The sequence below is a fragment of the Aspergillus alliaceus genome (genome assembly GCF_009176365.1).
Source record: "Aspergillus alliaceus strain CBS 536.65 unplaced genomic scaffold BDW43scaffold_25, whole genome shotgun sequence".
Lineage (NCBI taxonomy): Eukaryota > Fungi > Ascomycota > Eurotiomycetes > Eurotiales > Aspergillaceae > Aspergillus > Aspergillus alliaceus.
In genome coordinates, this window is record NW_022474708.1 from 174,062 (window position 1) to 192,944 (window position 18,883).

The following is an 18,883-nucleotide window of genomic DNA, read 5'->3' on the forward strand; positions in this document are numbered from 1 at the left end:
CATGGTCACAACGTCGTTTAAACTTCTCCACGCCTCAGGCAAATCCCTTTCCCCGCTATGGCGCGGCCATCAATTCCGTTGCCTCGAAAGAAGGAGATATCTATATGATGGGTGGATTAATAGATGGGTCAACCGTCAAGGGAGATCTCTGGATGATTGAGAGCAGTGGCGGAAACCTGTCATGCTTCCCAATTGCTACTGTATCAGAGGGTCCCGGTCCCAGGGTCGGTCATGCGAGCTTGCTGGTTGGCAATGCGTTTATTGTATTTGGTGGTGATACAAAGGTGGACGAAAATGACACTTTGGACGACACGCTTTATCTACTGAACACCTGTATGTCTTGATGTTTTATCCCTTGTTGAGACAAATGTGCCCTAACGTCTTGGATCTCTCAGCATCTCGACAATGGTCGCGTGCTATACCTCCGGGTCCCCGGCCCTCTGGGCGTTATGGACACACCTTGAACATCCTTGGCTCCAAGATTTATGTCTTTGGTGGGCAGGTTGAAGGGTATTTTTTCAACGACCTCGTCGCCTTTGACCTGAATCAATTACAAAATCCGTCGAATAAGTGGGAGGTTTTAATCCGAAGCAGTCACGATGGTGGTCCACCTCCTGGCCAGATACCCCCTGCCCGGACTAACCATTCAATTGTCAGCTTCAATGACAGGTTGTACCTGTAAGTCTCGCATCTAAGGATTTCCCTTGTCCAATAATGTATGGCTCGCTCACTCTCAGCTAGGTTTGGAGGAACGAACGGTCTACAGTGGTTCAACGACGTGTGGACCTATGATCCTCGCGCTAATCAGTGGACTCAACTAGATTGTGTTGGGTTTATCCCTACACCGCGAGAAGGGCATGCAGCCGCTCTTGTAAACGATGTCATGTACATATTCGGCGGCCGCACAGACGAGGGAATCGACCTTGGGGACCTAGCTGCTTTCCGCATCACGACTAAGCGGTGGTATTCTTTTCAGAACATGGGACCTGCACCTTCACCAAGGTCGGGACACAGTATGACGGCTTTCGGGAAACAAATTATCGTTATGGCGGGTGAACCAAGCTCTGCGCCAAGGGACCCTGTGGAGCTTAGCATGGTATATATTCTCGATACGTCCAAAATTCGCTATCCAACTGAGGGTCAGAATGGAGATAGAGTCCCACCTCCAGGGATGAGAAAAGGCAGTACAGACCGACAAAGTCCACAGACGGGTCGAACATCTCGTGAGGCACATAGTCAACCTTCAGATCCACGGCGACCAGGCGCCTCGCGCGAAAGCATGATGAGCCCGACCGGTAGACCAGCAGACTTTGGTTCTAGCCCAGGGCCCGGGTCTCGGCTCCCTCGGGCCTCTATAGCGCAGGCCCCATCAGGTCCTCCTCCACCGGGCCAAGCTCCCACACCTGGTCCTCGGGGGAGCACTCCCCAGAATGCCATGAATCCACGAAGCAAAACCCCTACAAAGATGGATCGGTCGTATGGCGGCCCGCTTGTGGATACTGTTCGAGCGATGACCTCTGATCGGGATAGGGAATCTCCAGTGGCAAAAGAATCCCCAAAAGAGCCCAAGCCTGCTAACGATCCCAATTCTGGGCCAGGTGATCGTCGGACGCCTACCCAACAGTCGAGAATGTCCGCCAAGGCCATGGAGGCTGGCGAGGCAGCCCCGCTTATCAGTGCGCCAACTAGGCAGCGGTCGCTGCGTCAACATCGACAGCGCAGCTCTATGGACAGCGCAGACGAATCTGTCCTGGGTCGAAACGCCAGTATTGACGGTTCTGTGGACTCTCGAGGTTACAGAAACTCCAAGACCCTAGGCGATGAACCCCGTTCGCCAAGGTTGACTGCCCATCAAGAAGCTCTCATCAAGGAGCTTGAGGCTGTGAAAAATCGCAATGCGTGGTATGCTTCCGAGCTTGCATTGGCCAAAAAGGCTGGTTACACGCCGAGCCCCTCAAGTATCCCAGCTTTAGACGAACGTGTAGGCGATGCGTTCGCTGATGAGGATCGTCCTCTCATTGAGGCGTTTCTTGCAATGCGGGCAGAACTCGCGAAGATGCAAGCAACCGTAGATCGCCAAGCTGCCATTGCATCCAAGCGGGTAGCTGAGGTCGAACATCAAAGAGACGTGGCTGTCAATGAAGCGGCTTATTCTCGTGCTAAGCTTGCCGCTCATGGTGGTAGTCAAAGAGGAACTCCCCAACCTGATCGGCGTTCCCAGGATCCCGAAGAAGTGATGACCGAGAGGGGGACGGATATCAGCAGAAGATTGGCTTTGGCCCTTACGTCTCAAAATGAGCTCAAATCAAAATTGGATATGGTTATCAGTGAACTGGAGCAAGAAAAACGAGGTAGGGAGCTTGCCGAAGAGACATGTGAAGCTACCAGAAGACGTCTAGCTGAACTCGAGATGCAAAATAACGCTTTGGAGGCAGAGAGTTTGCGTGCGGAACTCCATCAGCTGGAAGCTTCGATGCGGGAAGAGGCCTTACTACGAGCTGAAGCAGAATCTGCTACGAAACAGTTGACCTTGGATAAGGAAGAGCTAATGAAGAAACTTGAGGACTCTTCGACGCATCTGAAAGACTTTGGTACTAACCTGGGCACTCTCCGAGAGGCTGTGTCTGCATCTTCAGGTAAAGCGGCCCTTCTTGAAAAGCAATTAGATGAGGAGCGCGAACGTCGCGAGGGGTTGGAGAGAAAATTACTTCAACTTAGATCCGAGCACGAAGAACAGAGTGCGGAGCTTGAAAATACTACTCGCCGTCTGCGGGATGCGGAAGAGCTTGCAGATAGCAATGCCAGAGAGGCTGAGACTCACAAGAATGCGTTCTTGTCAGGACTTGATCGTGCATCATCATTTGATTCTGATTCTTCTATACGGTCGCTCGCAGACCAGCGTGTTACTGCATTGGAGGCACAGGTGGAAAGGGCGAACACGCTGGCAAAAGCTAGCCAAACGGCTGCAGATGAAGCAGCGGACAAACTCCGCCGTGCAGAAGAAAGGATTGCAGGGTTAGAAGCATACCAGGAGCAAGCTAGTAGAGAAGGTTTGCAGCTTCGAAGGCAGCTCCAGGCAGCTATGAAAGACGGCCAAGCTCACGCCGCTGAGAACAGAGAGCTGAAGGCCCAGCTTGAAAATAACCAGCGGGAGGCTGGTGCCTTGGCCATCCAACACGCCGCCCTCAAAGATCTCCTTGGCGAGCGTGGTGTCAACTATACTGATAGCAGACGTTCTCCTCGACTAGATTCCCCTGGCTCTCGGTTTGGAACGCCTGAACAAACTAGACTTCGGGAACTTGAGCAACAACTCTCGACCAGTCTCAAGGCTCATGAGGAAATGAAGGCGTCATTTGAGTCCCGCGAACAAGAGGCTGATCGTGCATATAAGGAGAAGCTGGAACAACTCGAAAACGATTATCAATCAGCTGTTCATTACGTCAAGGGGACTGAAAAGATGCTAAAAAGGATGAAGGATGAGCTCACTCGGTATAAGTCTCAGAATGCAAAAATCCAGTCTGAACTAGAAGTGGCGCAGGGTAGCGCGGCCCAAACTTCTAGTGGATTAATGCAGGAGTGGGAGACTGAGCGCACACAACTTCAACGGTCTCTCGCTGATCTACAACAAAATACATCGTCCTCTATCGCAAAGCTTGAGAGCGAAATCGCCAAGTTGAAAGACGATCTCTCTGCCGCCGAGGCTGACACAGAAAAGTCTCGATCAGAATATGAAAGCACTAAGCAAGAACTGATTGCTTCGGTGGAAAAGGGCCGCGCCGAGCTAGATCAACTCAAACGCGAAAACTCTCTGCTGGAAAGTCGTGCTTCGGATGCCGAACAGAAGGTCAACATGCTTTTAGACCAAGTGGAGGCCTCAGTTGGTCATTACCGTCGACAGTCTCAGCATGGCCAAAACATGAATGGCATCTCACGCACCTATAGCAATGCCTCGAGCAATACTGTCAGCAGATCTCGAGCCGACAGTGCTGTGTCACAAGATCATCCTTTCCCTGATAATCGCGGTTCTATGGCTTTGGATTCCTTGGCTAATGAGTTGGAAGCCTTGCGTAACCACTGGGAAAGTACTAACCGGAATTACCGGTTGAGTACTCAGTCTGACTTCGATCGAACCCCTACCAAAGAGACAGGGCTGAGCGACAGCCTAGCTGAATGGAGGCGACGCTTGGACGAGGATGATACCAGGGCAAGTTCCCCCGAGAAAAGCAAGCCCCGGAACACAGAAGGGGGCCCTACAACAGCAAACATGATTTGAAAAGCTCAGCCGTATATGGTTAATTTGTCTATACTCTATTGGTAAACATGCGCTGAAGTCTGAGACTAGCAGAGCCATGGTTATTCGTCCTGCGTCTTCAGCTTTATCGCTCGTGCTCAGGGCACTCTGTCACTGTATGTTTGATGAATTGTCAGTTTGTCATCTGGACAATATAAAGGCATGTCTGTTTTGTTTTGTTCTCTGGATATCTGCTGGCTACTATTGTCGGTGTGCGATAGATTCCAGAGACTTATGGTTTCATTCTCATTCTGTCCTGTCTGGGTTCCTTCCTTTCATCTCCTATGTTTTCTTTTTCTTCTTCTTTTCTTTTTCTTCCTCTATTTTATACCCCTTCACATTTTGACTCCTGCCTTGGAATGTACTATTACTTACCTTTCACTTCACGAAGCCTCTGTCTCAACTGAACCAGTTAATTGCTATTCAAGCACAATTCTTATCGAAAAGGAACTCAGTTAGTACCGTAGTTTTCTATGATATAGATCTATCATCCCCCATCGGTTTTAGCCGTCAAACAGCGTTGGAAATTCCGCGCAATCCAGATGATAATTGAGCTTGTTGGGAAGCCATAATTTCATCGGCGTCGGACCATGATGCACATGGTTGGGCGGTAAATTTAACTACGGCAAAACATTGTATCCATAGGCCATTGTCGCCTTGAGGGCCGAGGAACTTTTAGCTTCGATCGTATTCATAACATAACATAAATCTAAATTGAAATTTTGAGTGTAATGATGTGGATAAAATGGTGGTATCGTGGGTGATAGCGCGCTACCCACCAAGATCTTATAAAAGATAATATATATTTTATAGAGAGAGAAAATTAAACAAACATGGTATTTGGAACTGTAGGTCAGAATCAGTATGGGGTAGATCATACCACGCGGCCAAAAACCAAATGATCGTCCGTCATCCGATGTATATATATACTTAATATAATTACCAATGACTCTAGCGTCGGTGTCAGAAATCCTGAGCTAGCACTAGTTTCTGCCCAAGATCGGGCCCCGTATTCGCCCGTAATTACCTGACATAGTCCGGAGTATACCGGCGGATCCATCTAATTTTGCCCAGACTCAGATGACCCCAGATCAATGGGCAATTGGATGGACGGGGGAGGACCCGTTATTTAATTTCCTGAGCCCCATGCAAGGCAATCAGTCAATGTTGGATGAGAATCAAAAAAAGACAAGACAATACAGCTGGTATCATCATCATTGCTCCGGAGTCAGTTGTTGCTGTTGTAATCCGCGGCTACTAAAATTCAATCCACATACAAGTGTCCATGTGGTCATGGAATGTGCACCGACTTTTTGCCACGAGCTTTAGACCTGGTTTTTCTTTCTCTCATTTTTTCTCATTTTTTGATCGAATTTTTTCTTTCTCTCTTTCAAATTTCTTTCTTTCTTTGTTTTCTTTTTTTTTTTTTTTTTTTTTTGAATTATCCCCTTTTCACCTTCGCCGCCCAGTCTTGCATTGATTCGAAGTACGGATGCATTCTGGGATATTGGTCTGTTATGTTTCAGGGGTGTCTCGTACTATATATACATTCCTTACCTATATTTATAGGAAATATTGTGATGGTCCTGAGCACCGTCTATACAGGTAAGGAAAAGCCTTTGGCGTTATGGGTATGGGTGTTGCGTTTACCTCGAATTGGCATAGTTTCTCGACAAAGTGATCACATACCGCTTAGTAGAAGAGAAGATGGAAGTGCAAACCGCAGTGTGAGATCGGTCAGAACGAAAAAGAGACAGACAATGGAGTAACTGGAAATTATCAGACACAATCTTCGGTAGGAAAAAAAATCAAATCAAAATAAATATAATAAAATCTATGTAAACTAAATTACGGATGCCCTTCAAGTAACAAATTTCAAGTTCTTCACCGACTTCCTGAGTCCCCCTCCCAGATCCTTTCTCAGACAGATTCAATTTATTTTCACCTCTTGTTTTCTTTTCTTTTTTTGCTATTGTAATATTTCTACCCTATAGGATGTCTTCGCCCGACCAGTCACTGCCTAATAATACCTTAGTAAAACAGAATGGAATAAAAATAACCTCACGGTAAGATAATATTCGTAAAGTAATACAATACCTACTACGGCAGACCACTGTGACAGGCTGCGACCGCCAACCACGGTCAAACTTATCATCGGCTTTTACCCGCCCCCTCTCTCTTACTCTCTTTCTCTTCTCCTTCCTCTTCCCTCTTCCTTCCCTTCTTCCTCTCCATCCCACCTTCCGATATCAAGGCGTTGTCCTTGATTCATTAGCATTTGTTTTCCTCTTCCTTAAGTCCCCTCCCTCTCTCTTATCTACCCTTTTTTTGTTTTTTAACCCTTGTGTTTCCTTGTCAGCCTCTCTAAAGGCCTGTCAAGTTACCACCTCTTCTCCTTTCTTTTTCCCTCTCCGCCTTTTCGCCTGTCCGTTCGGGCCCTTACGGTCGGTCGGAGCCCCAACAGTCGACATCACCGATATCTCACCTTGTTCACCCGCCTCTTTCCACAAGGTTTGTCAGACTCTCACTATTTTTGGTTGGAACCCGTCGTGACGATAGTTACACATCGAACCTCTTGCTTGTGTTTCGGCGTGTTTCACTGCCAGGAATTCCCTACTGTCAGCTGGCCCTAGTTTCAGCAGGCTTAATTCACTGTGCCAAGTAATTACGCGCCGAAGGCTGCGAACTTAGCCTGCTTCTTTGTGACCCTTTTTTTCTCTCCTACCTCTTCCAACCACATTCGGTGTTCTACTTTAAAAGGCTTTCCTAATTGCTGGCCTGAGCACTTCTAATCCACCACACTCAACAACTGCCCAACCTCTGTTACTAACCACCTGAGCTACAGTCTTCGTGATCTCACAGCTAGCAGCTGTGTGTGCGTTTAATCAAGATGACGACTATGGTTAGTACCCTTCTTCATGATCTAGTGGCCACACTAACAAAATTGCTAGGATCTTCGTGTCGGTAACAAGTACCGTATTGGTCGCAAGATCGGAAGCGGTAGCTTTGGTGATATCTACCTTGGTGTGTTATCATGTCTTATGATAAAAGCTGGGGGATAACAGCTGACGGAATTTTAGGTACCAATATCATCTCTGGCGAGGAGATTGCCATTAAGCTTGAGAGTGTCAAGGCCAAGCACCCTCAACTTGAGTACGAAGCTCGTGTTTACAAGTCTCTTGCTGGTGGTGTTGGCATCCCTTTCGTTCGCTGGTTCGGTACTGAGTGCGACTATAATGCTATGGTCATTGACCTTCTCGGCCCTAGTCTGGAGGATCTGTTCAATTTCTGCAACCGCAAATTCTCCCTCAAAACCGTACTTCTCCTGGCAGATCAGCTCATCTCCCGCATCGAGTATATCCATGCCAAGTCCTTCATTCACCGCGATATCAAGCCCGACAACTTCCTGATGGGCATTGGCAAGCGCGGAAACCAGGTCAATGTGATCGATTTCGGTCTGGCCAAAAAATACCGAGACCCCAAGACGCACTTCCACATTCCTTACCGCGAGAACAAGAACCTTACCGGAACTGCCCGTTACGCCAGTATCAACACCCATTTGGGTGTCGAACAGTCTCGCCGTGATGACATGGAGTCTTTAGGATACGTCATGCTCTACTTCTGCCGTGGCACTCTCCCCTGGCAGGGACTCAAGGCTGCCACTAAGAAGCAGAAGTATGACCGCATCATGGAGAAGAAGATGACTACACCCACCGAGGTGCTCTGCCGCGGATTCCCTAATGAATTCTCTATCTACTTGAACTACACCCGTTCTCTACGTTTCGATGACAAGCCTGACTATTCGTACCTCCGCAAGATTTTCCGTGATCTTTTCGTTCGCGAGTCTTTCCAGTATGACTATGTTTTCGACTGGACCGTGTACAAGTACCAGAAGAATGCTGCAATGATTGTCGATGCCAGCAACAAGAAGGACAAAGAGGCGGAGGACCAGCAGCGCCGCCAAGGTGTGGCTGCTGCTGCCCCAATAGGCACTCCTGGTGCTGCAACTAAGCCTGGTGCTATCTCGAGCCAGCGCCGCAAAGTCATCGAACGTGGAACTCTCGACAACACTCCGGACACCAACCGTGCTGTGGGAGGGAGTGACAGGATGTGAGTATCTGAAACCTAGGTTCCGTGTAGGGAACCCCTTTCCTCTGCGTTTGGTGATTTGCCTTGACCCCGCGCGTAGAGGTCGCCTTGAGTCCTAGAATCTGACTAATCTCATAGTCTTCGGCGTTAGGCTGCGTTCTGCTTCCAAGGTTGCTGCTTCAGGTGCTTATGGGCCTGCCGGTAGCCGCTCGAAGCGGGACGATGGGTACGGTGCTCAGTGGTACTAATTGTACAGCACGGCAGGGTAGCTTAGCTTTTCTCTTGTGATTACAGTTTAGCTTCCTGCGTGTTGACATCACATTATCTGAGGAACCCGGGAGCATCGTGACACTGGTAACCTACTGCTACCTGCAGCAAACCTTCCGACTTCTTTCGCCTTGGGTCTCCATTCTTCTTTCTTTATTTTTCGTCATTGCATTCTCTGCTAGCCCGTCATCCCGTTTTCGATCGTTTCCCGGTTATCGCCGTTTCGATCCGCCGCGTTTTTTTGACTCCCGACCTGCCTACTGGTTCATTTGGCTCTTCCACTAGTGCCGGAACCTTGGTAACCGACTACTTCCGAACTCATACTGAGAAATATTACACGCGATCCGCATGTGGAAAGTCCTGGGTAGTAAGGAACAAAACGCTCTTACAGTGGCTATTTTACGTCATCTCTCCCCGGCTGTCTTGTTTATCATCCAGAGTTACACTTATCTGCCAAAACCGACCGGGAGGGTTAGACCGAAGGAGATGCAAAATGAAAATTCTGTCTTCCGACAGAACGAGGTGTATCTTTCAGTTGAGCCTGCCACTGATGACCCTCGGATATCTCGTTTACTGTTTTGTTTCATTTCCCCTCCCCCTTGCTCTGAAATTGTCTTTTGAATTCCTGTTTTATGCATTTTTCAGCATCCCAAATTGTTATCATGTTATTATTGACGCATCACTGGGGACGATGAGTATGAAGGTACGACACGTGAAGATGTGTTGAGGCGGTTATTTCCTGATGTCCGAGGGTCAAGGTTCACTACTTATTTGAACATTCCGTACAAGAACTAGATGATACGGGTGACGGCACTGTTTATGGTGATTTGGACATTTGAGAAACACATCTCAACAATAGGTAATCGGCGACGGAACATAGCTAGGGTCGCTTCCGGGGTGGTATTGCGTCGTGCTATGTTTTCCGTTTGTCGTGTCTTGTATTTTCGTTGTTCTCGCTTACTCTCCCATCTTGTTTATGTGAATAAGGCTGGGCAAAGTTCGAAGGAAACCTGGCTGCAAAGGCGCTGGACAATTGAACCAAATGGCTCCAGTTGCAAAGAGTTAGCGGTCGAGGTCTCTTCTGTGATCTTGTCTTGTATTCGACATATTATCCCAGTTATTTTCCGCTGAAGCATTGGTTCTCTGTAATCGGGTGTCTCTTTAATCCAACCGGGTCGAGATATGTTGCCTGGTAATGTGCGCTTTCCTGATCCACGTGCGAAAGCCCTCGTAGGTCGTACAGAGTACGAGGGTAGCATTGAAGTAAGCACTGCCTTATTTAGTGCGTGCCGTTAGTCGAATTAGTTACTATTTTTATCTGACAATTGTTAAGGTACGGCCATTGGCTGTAAGAGACGTCCATGATCGGAGATCTAGTCTGGTGGGCGGTTAGATTGGACAAGACGTGGGAGGGGCTGCGGATTTTATTTTTGCAGGCGAATGTTCATTCATACCAAGATCAGTGAGAAGGAGAAATTAATTAGTAGCTAGCTAGCTACCTGCCTACTTAAGTGTGATATTGACTTTGATACTGATCTTGACACATCCGGACAAAGACAAATTTCATGTAATACAGTAAATTACATACACCCATACATACATCCAATATACATTCAATTTAAATACACACGGATAAATTGAGGCTAATGCCCTCCCCCGGTTTTTAGACCCGACCCTAATTTGCTATCGCGGCTCTTACTCCTCCTCAACCTCCTATCTACCTATCATACCTAAGATCGCCGAAGGGAAAAGTTAAGAGATGGAGTACCCATACTATCCCAACCCTCCTCAGTCCCAATCATTCCCTCTATACAACCTTCAAGGAGTGCCGGCGATCGGTAACAACGATAACAATGGCAACCGTAACAACAATTATCAGGACGACAACCCTCAGGCCGATGATATCCACAATACCTTTGCTTCGTTGGTCCGCATTCCTCTCGCTGCTCGTCTGAGACCGAATTCTGATGAGCTGACTGTTGCAAGGGGATACAGGGTTATCAGTCTTTTGACCCTTCGTTCCGCTTCCAGAACCCCGCCTCCTTTGTACGTCCGCCACATTCCCCGCCCGAATCATCCTCCAAGCACTCCGCTTCTAGCAGTGATATCCTCGGCCAACCGACCGAGCCGACTTCGATAGATGGGGAGCCCGGTCTGGGACGGAGCAGTAGTGAAGAGAAGGAGTCTATGACTCCGGCGCAGTCAAAGCGCAAGGCACAGAACAGAGCTGCGTAGGTTCAATGCCTTCTTTTAGACTCGTAACGAGACAGTGGCAAACACCGCGATAGGGTTCCAATGATATACTGATGCGTGTCTCTCGATCCGCTAGTCAACGCGCGTTTCGTGAACGAAAGGAGCGACATGTGCGAGAGTTGGAAGATAAGGTTAACAATCTGGAGCAAGCATCATCCGACTTGATGGCGGACAATGAACGCTTGAAACGAGAGTTAGCTAGGTTTACAACGGAGAACGAGATACTGCGCGCAACATCAGGCTCAGGCGGTCGAACAAATAACAACAACTCGGACGAGCCATTGACGACCGGGCCAATGAGATATTCGCCCACGGATTTCTACTCGGAGCTTGTGCCCAAAGGCGAACCATCCCGTCTTCATCGAGTGTCAACTTGTGCGAAAACAGGAGAGAAGTTACTCGGTGCTGGCGCTACATGGGACCTTATCCAGGGACACGAGCTATTTAAGCGCGGGCTAGTAGATATTAAAGATGTCTCGGAACGACTAAAGAATATAACCCAGTGTGATGGACAAGGCCCCGCTTTCCCTGAGGGCCAGGTGCTTAAGGCGATTGAAGAAAGCGCTGCTGCTAACCATGATGATCTTCTATGAGTTTCGAGTTCCACGGAGTCACAAAGTTGTTCTTTCGAGCTTGGTACGGTTTAGTTATGGCGCTTGTCAATCGGTGTTTTTGGTGCGAGGACTAATGATTATGATGATTATTATACTTCTTATTTTGGAAGGTACTTGGGAGAATCTTTACCATTTAAAGGGCTTTTTTTTATAATGGCTGGATGAGTGGTTTAGTAGCCGCCAGGCATTTCGGAGCGTTTGGGTACAGGAGTGTCTCACTTATATTGTTCTATTCATCTGAATAGGTCTAGAACAGTTCGTGAGCTGACGTGGATATTCCACCACAACCCTTGCCATGTTGATTATATCACAGGTGTTTGTCATCGGGGCGTCTCGCCTTGTAGTTTGCTTTTTTATGTAGTATCCCCCTAGAATACGGTAGCCATTGACTGTACTAGGTGCGCTTTTTGTTATTATATGCAAGGCAAGCTTATCCTCTTTCTATGTTACCCTTTTACTCCCTATATGGGGAGATATATATCCACATGGCGTTTGGCATCCATTTTTGCGTTTCTTCAAAACTGGTTGTTTTATTTAAGACCAGCAATCTCAATACATGATCAGTATAACATTTCCCCAAAGGTATTTATACAATGAGTTGGTCTCCAGGTCCAGCTGGCTACCTTGTAACTAAATATCCATACATATAAGCTGCGTAGAATCGATGCACACAATGAACGGTTCTGAACTCTTTTTATGAGTAAGAGTTTTATTCATGACATCTAGTATTGCAGAACGATTATAATATTCTCTTTCAGTCCCAGTCGTCATCGTCGTCTTCCACCACAGGCTTTTTATTCTTTGACGGACGGTCGTCGTCTGAGTCTTCCGACTTTTTCTTTAAACGGACATCGCTCTCCTTGAGGGCACCTAGATCTAGGAGCATCCTCTCAAGGTCTATCGAGACATAGGCGTTAGCACCGAGGCTTGAACCTGTACAGCAAAAGCTGTACAAAGGAATATTGCTGTGACTTTACCTTCAATTTTAGTTCTGGGACCCTTAAGTTCTCTCAGTGTTACAAGCTGTCGTCTTATCTCGCCATCCTTATACACTAAGATTGTCGGCGTGTTTCTATCCGGATACCCTTCAATGCACATGTTGCCGCGAATCTCACAGAACTTGATATCACCATACTTCGTTGCTAATTGTCGCCAGAGCTCTGTCAAGAGCTGCGACTCAACATTGCCACCCGTCGACGACGAGAGATGGACAAGCACAAATGCGATATTGGATGCCTCGGTCACTTCCCGCGCGTAGTCGACTTTCTGAAGAGGGTAGACTTGGTTGTAGAGGCTGGTTTTCTGGATGGTGGAGAGCTCTGCGAAACGCTGCTTTCTGTGTCCCTTATGAGCGATTGGATCGCGCCGAAACTTCAACGGGGGCATACCGATATTGTTCAAGGAATGCTTCATCCTCTTCGTCCTCTAACTCATCTAGTTCGTCCAAATCTTTATCTTCTAGTCGATTCTCGTAGGCTTTGCGTTCCGCCTCAATAAGGGCTTCTTGAATGAGAGGTTCAGGGTCCTGAGGTTTTTCGGGGATAACACCGTGTTTGCGGAGAATATCGTTCCTGCGGCGGGGTGAGTGTAAGTTTGTATAGGGTATAGGTCTGGTGGGGGAGGTAGAAGGCGGACCATTCTGTATCTTCGTTGGGGTTGACTTCAACTTGCATGGTGTAGCAATTTACCGTGAGAAACAAACAATTGGGATCAAGGATATCAGTAAAAGTAAACTGGGTCCCAAGTGAAGTTACACTGGAGGCACCAGTCAACCATATAAGAAATGGTGATGATGCATGCCGCCTGTTTGTATGGTTTGCAGCACCAGCCACGGTGGCTTTAATTTAAGCCCACAGCGCGGAAGGACTAAGTAGACTAAGGCCACCTGGAGATTGTTGGATACCCATCTGGGACCTCCTCGTCCAACGCTTTGGCTAAACATCCATTCATTCTTCCCTGGGACGGGTTCGCCATATCATTTACTCTACCTCGTCCCCGTATCGCTCCCTCTCCGTTCGGTCTCTCCTGGAAGATAATGAGGGTGCGGTAATCATTGTTTCACCGCCTGCACGACCTACAACTAAACATTGGACCTGACCCGCCCTTACTCGCCCATTGACTCCGACGTCACTTCAACGGGGTCTATTTCCTATACACAGAGTGTGAGACAGAGATTCCCAGCTGCTGCAACTACTGCAGCCCACCATCATGAGCTACATGAAGAAGGATGAGGACGCCGACCAGACTATGATCAAGCTGGATCGGACCTCCGTATTTCAAGACGGTAAGGGACTAGCATAAACAATTCCCCCGGGTTCGCATCGAGTGTATATGGTCCTCGTTGGCTAAACCGCATTCTTTATCGCGTTTAGCACGATTGTTCAACACCTCACCTATCTCCCCGCGAACATGCCGTACTCTCCTGACCAAGATTTCGGTGCTCCTTTTCACGGGGGAGCAATTCCCTACAAACGAGGCGACCACGCTCTTCTTCGGTATTTCCAAGTTGTTCCAGAATAAAGACCCCTCATTGCGGCAAATGGTATATCTGGTTCTCAAAGAGCTTGCCAACACTGCGGAAGATGTTATTATGTCAACTAGCATTATCATGAAGGACACCGCTGTCGGTAGTGATGTGCTCTACCGGGCGAATGCTATCCGTGCACTGTGCCGCATCATCGATGTAAGCGCATTGTATACCTCTCCCGTCGCTGAGTGCGAGCTAACTGCTGTTTATGAAGGCCACTACTGTACAAGGTATTGAGCGATTGATCAAGACCGCCATTGTTGACAAGACCCCCTCGGTCTCCTCCGCCGCCCTAGTCTCTTCGTACCACCTTCTCCCAATCGCCCGTGATGTTGTCCGCAGATGGCAGAGTGAGACGCAGGAGGCAGCTTCGTCCTCAAAGCAATCGACTGGATTCCTTGGATTCGGCGGCAGCTCTACCCACGCCGTCTCGCAGTCGAATTTCATGACGCAATACCACGCAATTGGCCTTCTCTATCAGATGCGCTCTCACGATCGAATGGCTCTCGTCAAGATGGTCCAGCAGTACGGTGCTGCTGGTGTGGTTAAGAGCCCTGCTGCTCTTGTTCTCTTGGTGCGATTGGCAGCGAAATTGGCGGAAGAAGATCAGAGCTTGAGAAAGCCCATGATGCAGATGCTTGATGGCTGGCTCCGACACAAGCATGAGATGGTCAACTTCGAGGCGGCAAAGGCTATCTGCGACATGAGAGACGTCACCGATGCCGAGGCTTCTCAGGCTGTTCATGTTCTGCAGTTGTTCCTGTCCTCTCCTCGGGCTATCACCAAGTTCGCAGCCATCCGCATTCTCCATAACTTCGCATCATTCAAGCCTCACGTGGTGAATGTCTGCAATCCCGACATCGAGTCTTTGATCTCGAACTCTAACCGCTCCATCGCTACCTTCGCTATTACCACACTGCTTAAGACTGGCAACGAGGCTAGTGTGGACCGTTTGATGAAGCAGATCTCTGGTTTCATGGCTGATATCACCGATGAATTCAAGATCACTATTGTCGAGGCTATCCGGACACTGTGCTTGAAGTTCCCCAGCAAGCAGGCGGGCATGCTTTCATTCCTGAGCGGCATTCTGAGGGATGAAGGTGGATATGAGTTCAAGCGGAGTGTCGTTGAGAGCATGTTCGATTTGATTAAATTTGTTCCTGAGAGCAGGGAAGACGGTAAGCCCACGTGTGTCTCCTTGGCACTATGTACATGCTAACGTAAATCAGCTCTTGCCCATCTGTGTGAGTTCATTGAAGACTGTGAATTTACCAAACTGTCCGTTCGGGTATTGCACCTTCTTGGTGTAGAGGGCCCAAAGACTTCTCATCCTACCAAGTACATTCGTTATATCTATAACCGAGTTGTCTTGGAGAATGCTATCGTACGAGCTGCCGCCGTGACGGCCCTAGCCAAGTTTGGTGTTGGACAGAAGGACCCGGAGGTGAAGTCAAGCGTTTCTGTTCTTCTTACACGCTGTCTCGATGATACTGATGACGAGGTGCGCGATCGTGCTGCTCTCAATCTCCGTCTTATGGCCGAGGAGGACGAGACTGCGTCGCTTTTCCTTAAAAACGGTAAGCTGAGCGGAACAAGCTCCTCTGGCTTTGCTTGTTTACTGACAGGTTCAGATTCGATGTACTCTCTTTCTACATTCGAGCACCAGCTCGTGATGTACGTGACATCGACAGAGAAGGAGACGTTTGCTGCAGCATTTGACGTTTCTACGATCCCGGTAGTTACACAGGAACAAGCTTTGGCTGAAGAGCGGACGAAGAAGCTCACCACCGCCACCCCCACGCTCAAGGCTCCATCCACTGGTCCTCCAAAGGGCAAGCCCAGTGGCGTTGCCGAAGCCGCTACCCTTGCTGCCACCCAGAAGTATGCTGAACAGCTTATGCGGATTCCCGAGCTCAAGGAGTATGGTACCTTGCTTAAGTCCTCTGTCCCCGTCGAACTCACCGAAAGCGAAACGGAATACGTCGTCACGGCGGTCAAACACATCTTCAAGGAACACGTTGTGGTGCAGTACGACATTAAGAATACTCTGCCGGATACTGTCCTAGAGGATGTCACTGTAGTTGTGACGCCCTCTGAGGAGGATATTCTGGAGGAAGAATTCATCGTTCCTATCCCCAAGCTTGTTGCAAATGAGCCCGGAATTGTCTATGTTACGTTCAAGAAAATTGCTGGAGAGCACAGCGTACCGGTCACATCATTTACAAACATCCTGAAGTTCACTAGCAAGGAGATCGATCCTACGACTGGAGAGTCCGAGGACTCTGGATACGAGGACGAGTACCAAGTCGAGGATTTGGATATTGCAGGAAGCGATTATGTTATTCCCACATTTGCCGGTAGCTTCGATCATGTTTGGGAGCAGACTGGCGCAAACGGGGAGGAAGTCAGCGAAACCCTGCAGCTCAGCAATATGAAGGGCATCTCAGGTAAGCCACCTTACGCTTGTACCTGGCTGGTATAAAATATTAAATACTAAACAATGTACAGATGCTACTGAACAATTAATCTCCGCACTATCTTTGCAACCTCTTGAGGGAACCGACGTGGCTCTCAGCAACAGCACGCATACCCTCAAACTCTTCGGAAAGACGGTGTCAGGTGGCCGGGTAGCAGCCCTAATCAAGATGGCATTCTCCAGCAAGTCCGGCGTTACAACGAAGATCACTGTCAGAGCGGAGGAAGAAGGCGTTGCACCGGCTGTGATTGCGTCCCTTTCTTGAGGCTGTCAACTGTAAATGGTAATGGGGGGATTGTCATGTCAAGAGGCGTACATTGCAACGAGTCCTGCATTATGAGATCGGACTTGCTTGTTTGCTCTTTTGCTTCTTTTTCTTTTCCTTCTCTTTTTCAATAATCCAGGTGTCGAGCTAGATACGATGTTTTACTTCTCTTTCTTCTTCGCCTATCCCCTTTAACCCCTTCTTGTAGGCGTCCACACTGTTACCCATCTCATTCCTGTGATCATATTTCCTTGCTGTTTGTCGTGACTATTTCATCTTAGTCTCTTGTATCCCTTGTAGTTGCCAAAAGCGGTTTCATTCATATTGGTCTGTTGGATAACGCTACTTGAGTCGTCGGTTTTGGAACCATGACAGCGATGTGACTTGACCCTATCATATGCCTAGTTTTTATATAGAAGAGAAACCTATAATAGTTGATTTCGCTGATACGGAGTAGTGCGACTACTACAGGTATATTGCTTTATCGTCCTATTTGAGCAACTAAGTACCGTCTTACAATGCCTGTATCTTAGCAAATGAAGTTCGACATCGTCTGATATTGCACTAAAATTCAATCAAATAATTACGTCTCGTCTTAATTCATTTATTTTAAGCCGCTTCCCCGAACCGTACACTTTCCCACGAGGATATTCAGATTGCTGAAATAAAAATCTGCTTTAAAGCTACTCTAATCGTAAATCGTAGCTGAAAATATATACATCTTGTAATGCATGAACAAATATCATGTATAATAGACACCTATCTCCTCCTCATCATCCCGACTTTCCGCCCCAGCCTGAGCCGGACGACGTTCATTCCGTGCCTGGAGAACTTCATCGATCTCCTCGTCCTCCTCCAGCCGCTGATCCGTAACAAGCTCCTCCGCAAATCCGATAGAACGAAGACTCGGCAGTCCGGTATCGAGCGCCCCCAGTAGCGTTTTCGTCGTGAAATTTACCTTGAGGTCAACGCACGGAAGCCCGAATTCTAGTACCTCCAGACCCAATGGCGGGAACATATGGCACAGAATAATGAAGAACGAGTCCTCCACCATGTCGCCGGGTACACTTAGGATGATGAGATTGGGCAGGAAGGCGGGTATGGCGTTGATTGAGTCCGGGGTTAGACCGCGGTTTGCGCCAGAAATGGTGAGGCGGGTGAGCTTTTCGCCGAGGTGCGGGCTGCTTAGGAGGCTGCTGAGGTTTGAGAGGGAGAGCTCGGAGCAGTTCTTAAGGGATAGGCTGGTGAGGGAGGGCGGCCAGGAGAAGGTGGGGATTAGGAGGGGATTAAAGCGGCCGCTTATCTGGAGGCGGGTGAGGGTGGGTGGCCAGGTACTTTGGGAGGATTCTGGATCGGTGAGGATGGTTGATTGGGGGAGTTTGAGGGCGACTAATTTGGGCATGCGGCTTATGGCTTGTTTGAGGGCGGGGAAGGGGATTGCTTCGTGGACGAGTTCGAGGTCGAGGTGTCGCAGATTGGTGCATTTTGATAGGGCTGGAAGGCTGTTTATTCTGGGGTATTGTTAGACATCTTTTTCATGGTTCTATGGTAGAGGTACGAGTTGGCGGTGGACGATAGACGTACGAGAAGGTTAGGGTAGGGGCAATGAAAATTTCTAGATTTTCTTTGATTCGACCCAGTAGTCTTGCAGTTAGACTATTGGAGCTATGATGGACGAGGTGACTTAGGTTCAGTCGATGGACGAAGCTCCCGAGATTCAGTTTGTTCTTCCGTACACCGATTGGCGGACTGATGGTTTCTGTAAACCTCTGGAAGGATATTCCGGAGTCCACTCGAGGCCTTTCATAGAGAAATGCGATCGCAGCTGAGTACCATTGGCGAGATACTAAACAGCAGGCATACAGGGTTTTCTGACGCTCGAGCTCACCCCCAGCGACGTAGGAGACTATTTGCACGATGATTTCCGTGGGGACATGGATATGGCGCGAGGAGTGCATTGGGGGCATTTAAAAGGCTGATTTCCATGGTAAAGTTGTTAGTAGTCGATGTTTGTTGTGGAAATGGAGTTGAAACTAAATCAATATTTTTTGTTTGATGCGGGAGAAATGATATCATGCGGCCGATAAGGAGATTGATTTAA

General features: G+C 48.3%; 8 protein-coding genes across 8 annotated transcripts; 6 read left to right on the forward strand and 2 right to left on the reverse strand.

Annotated features, from left to right (window-relative positions):
• The first annotated feature begins 470 nt into the window (after positions 1 to 470).
• On the forward strand, positions 471 to 4,363 carry BDW43DRAFT_97598 (putative cell polarity protein (Tea1)). Its single transcript, XM_032050799.1, has 2 exons — positions 471 to 3,408; positions 3,487 to 4,363. The coding sequence occupies exons 1-2, from the start codon at positions 719 to 721 to the stop codon at positions 4,271 to 4,273; spliced, it is 3,477 nt and encodes a 1,158-aa protein (XP_031899732.1). The 5' UTR covers positions 471 to 718; the 3' UTR covers positions 4,274 to 4,363.
• BDW43DRAFT_97607 (uncharacterized protein) lies at positions 4,281 to 4,831 on the forward strand. The gene has a single exon (XM_032050800.1). The coding sequence runs from the start codon at positions 4,454 to 4,456 to the stop codon at positions 4,748 to 4,750; it is 297 nt and encodes a 98-aa protein (XP_031899733.1). The 5' UTR covers positions 4,281 to 4,453; the 3' UTR covers positions 4,751 to 4,831.
• An 871-nt stretch (positions 4,832 to 5,702) lies between these two features.
• BDW43DRAFT_277831 (uncharacterized protein) lies at positions 5,703 to 6,119 on the forward strand. Its single transcript, XM_032042104.1, has one exon. It carries the CDS (start codon positions 5,809 to 5,811, stop codon positions 6,058 to 6,060), a length of 252 nt encoding a protein of 83 aa, XP_031899734.1. The 5' UTR covers positions 5,703 to 5,808; the 3' UTR covers positions 6,061 to 6,119.
• A 1,062-nt stretch (positions 6,120 to 7,181) lies between these two features.
• Positions 7,182 to 8,628, forward strand: BDW43DRAFT_300661 (casein kinase 1 family protein; the record flags this gene model as incomplete). Its single annotated transcript, XM_032044935.1, has 4 exons — positions 7,182 to 7,193; positions 7,243 to 7,315; positions 7,372 to 8,401; positions 8,532 to 8,628. 4 exons carry the CDS (start codon positions 7,182 to 7,184, stop codon positions 8,626 to 8,628), a joined length of 1,212 nt encoding a protein of 403 aa, XP_031899735.1.
• Positions 8,629 to 10,215: 1,587 nt separating this feature from the next.
• Positions 10,216 to 11,712, forward strand: rsmA (putative bZIP transcription factor (Fcr3)). The gene is made up of 3 exons (XM_032050802.1): positions 10,216 to 10,574; positions 10,643 to 10,878; positions 10,977 to 11,712. Exons 1-3 carry the CDS (start codon positions 10,407 to 10,409, stop codon positions 11,491 to 11,493), a joined length of 921 nt encoding a protein of 306 aa, XP_031899736.1. The 5' UTR covers positions 10,216 to 10,406; the 3' UTR covers positions 11,494 to 11,712.
• A 477-nt stretch (positions 11,713 to 12,189) lies between these two features.
• On the reverse strand, positions 12,190 to 13,275 carry BDW43DRAFT_97765 (phosducin family protein). The gene is made up of 4 exons (XM_032050801.1): positions 13,150 to 13,275; positions 12,903 to 13,085; positions 12,492 to 12,850; positions 12,190 to 12,411 (listed from the first exon to the last, which is right to left on the reverse strand). The coding sequence occupies exons 1-4, from the start codon at positions 13,185 to 13,187 to the stop codon at positions 12,269 to 12,271; spliced, it is 723 nt and encodes a 240-aa protein (XP_031899737.1). The 5' UTR covers positions 13,188 to 13,275; the 3' UTR covers positions 12,190 to 12,268.
• Positions 13,276 to 13,408: 133 nt separating this feature from the next.
• BDW43DRAFT_277870 (coatomer subunit gamma) lies at positions 13,409 to 17,291 on the forward strand. Its single transcript, XM_032042105.1, has 5 exons — positions 13,409 to 13,798; positions 13,887 to 14,197; positions 14,256 to 15,219; positions 15,271 to 16,488; positions 16,550 to 17,291. The coding sequence occupies exons 1-5, from the start codon at positions 13,723 to 13,725 to the stop codon at positions 16,780 to 16,782; spliced, it is 2,802 nt and encodes a 933-aa protein (XP_031899738.1). The 5' UTR covers positions 13,409 to 13,722; the 3' UTR covers positions 16,783 to 17,291.
• Positions 17,292 to 17,436: 145 nt separating this feature from the next.
• Positions 17,437 to 18,876, reverse strand: BDW43DRAFT_277873 (F-box domain protein). The gene is made up of 2 exons (XM_032042106.1): positions 18,367 to 18,876; positions 17,437 to 18,293 (listed from the first exon to the last, which is right to left on the reverse strand). The coding sequence occupies exons 1-2, from the start codon at positions 18,747 to 18,749 to the stop codon at positions 17,525 to 17,527; spliced, it is 1,152 nt and encodes a 383-aa protein (XP_031899739.1). The 5' UTR covers positions 18,750 to 18,876; the 3' UTR covers positions 17,437 to 17,524.
• Positions 18,877 to 18,883: the final 7 nt, after the last annotated feature.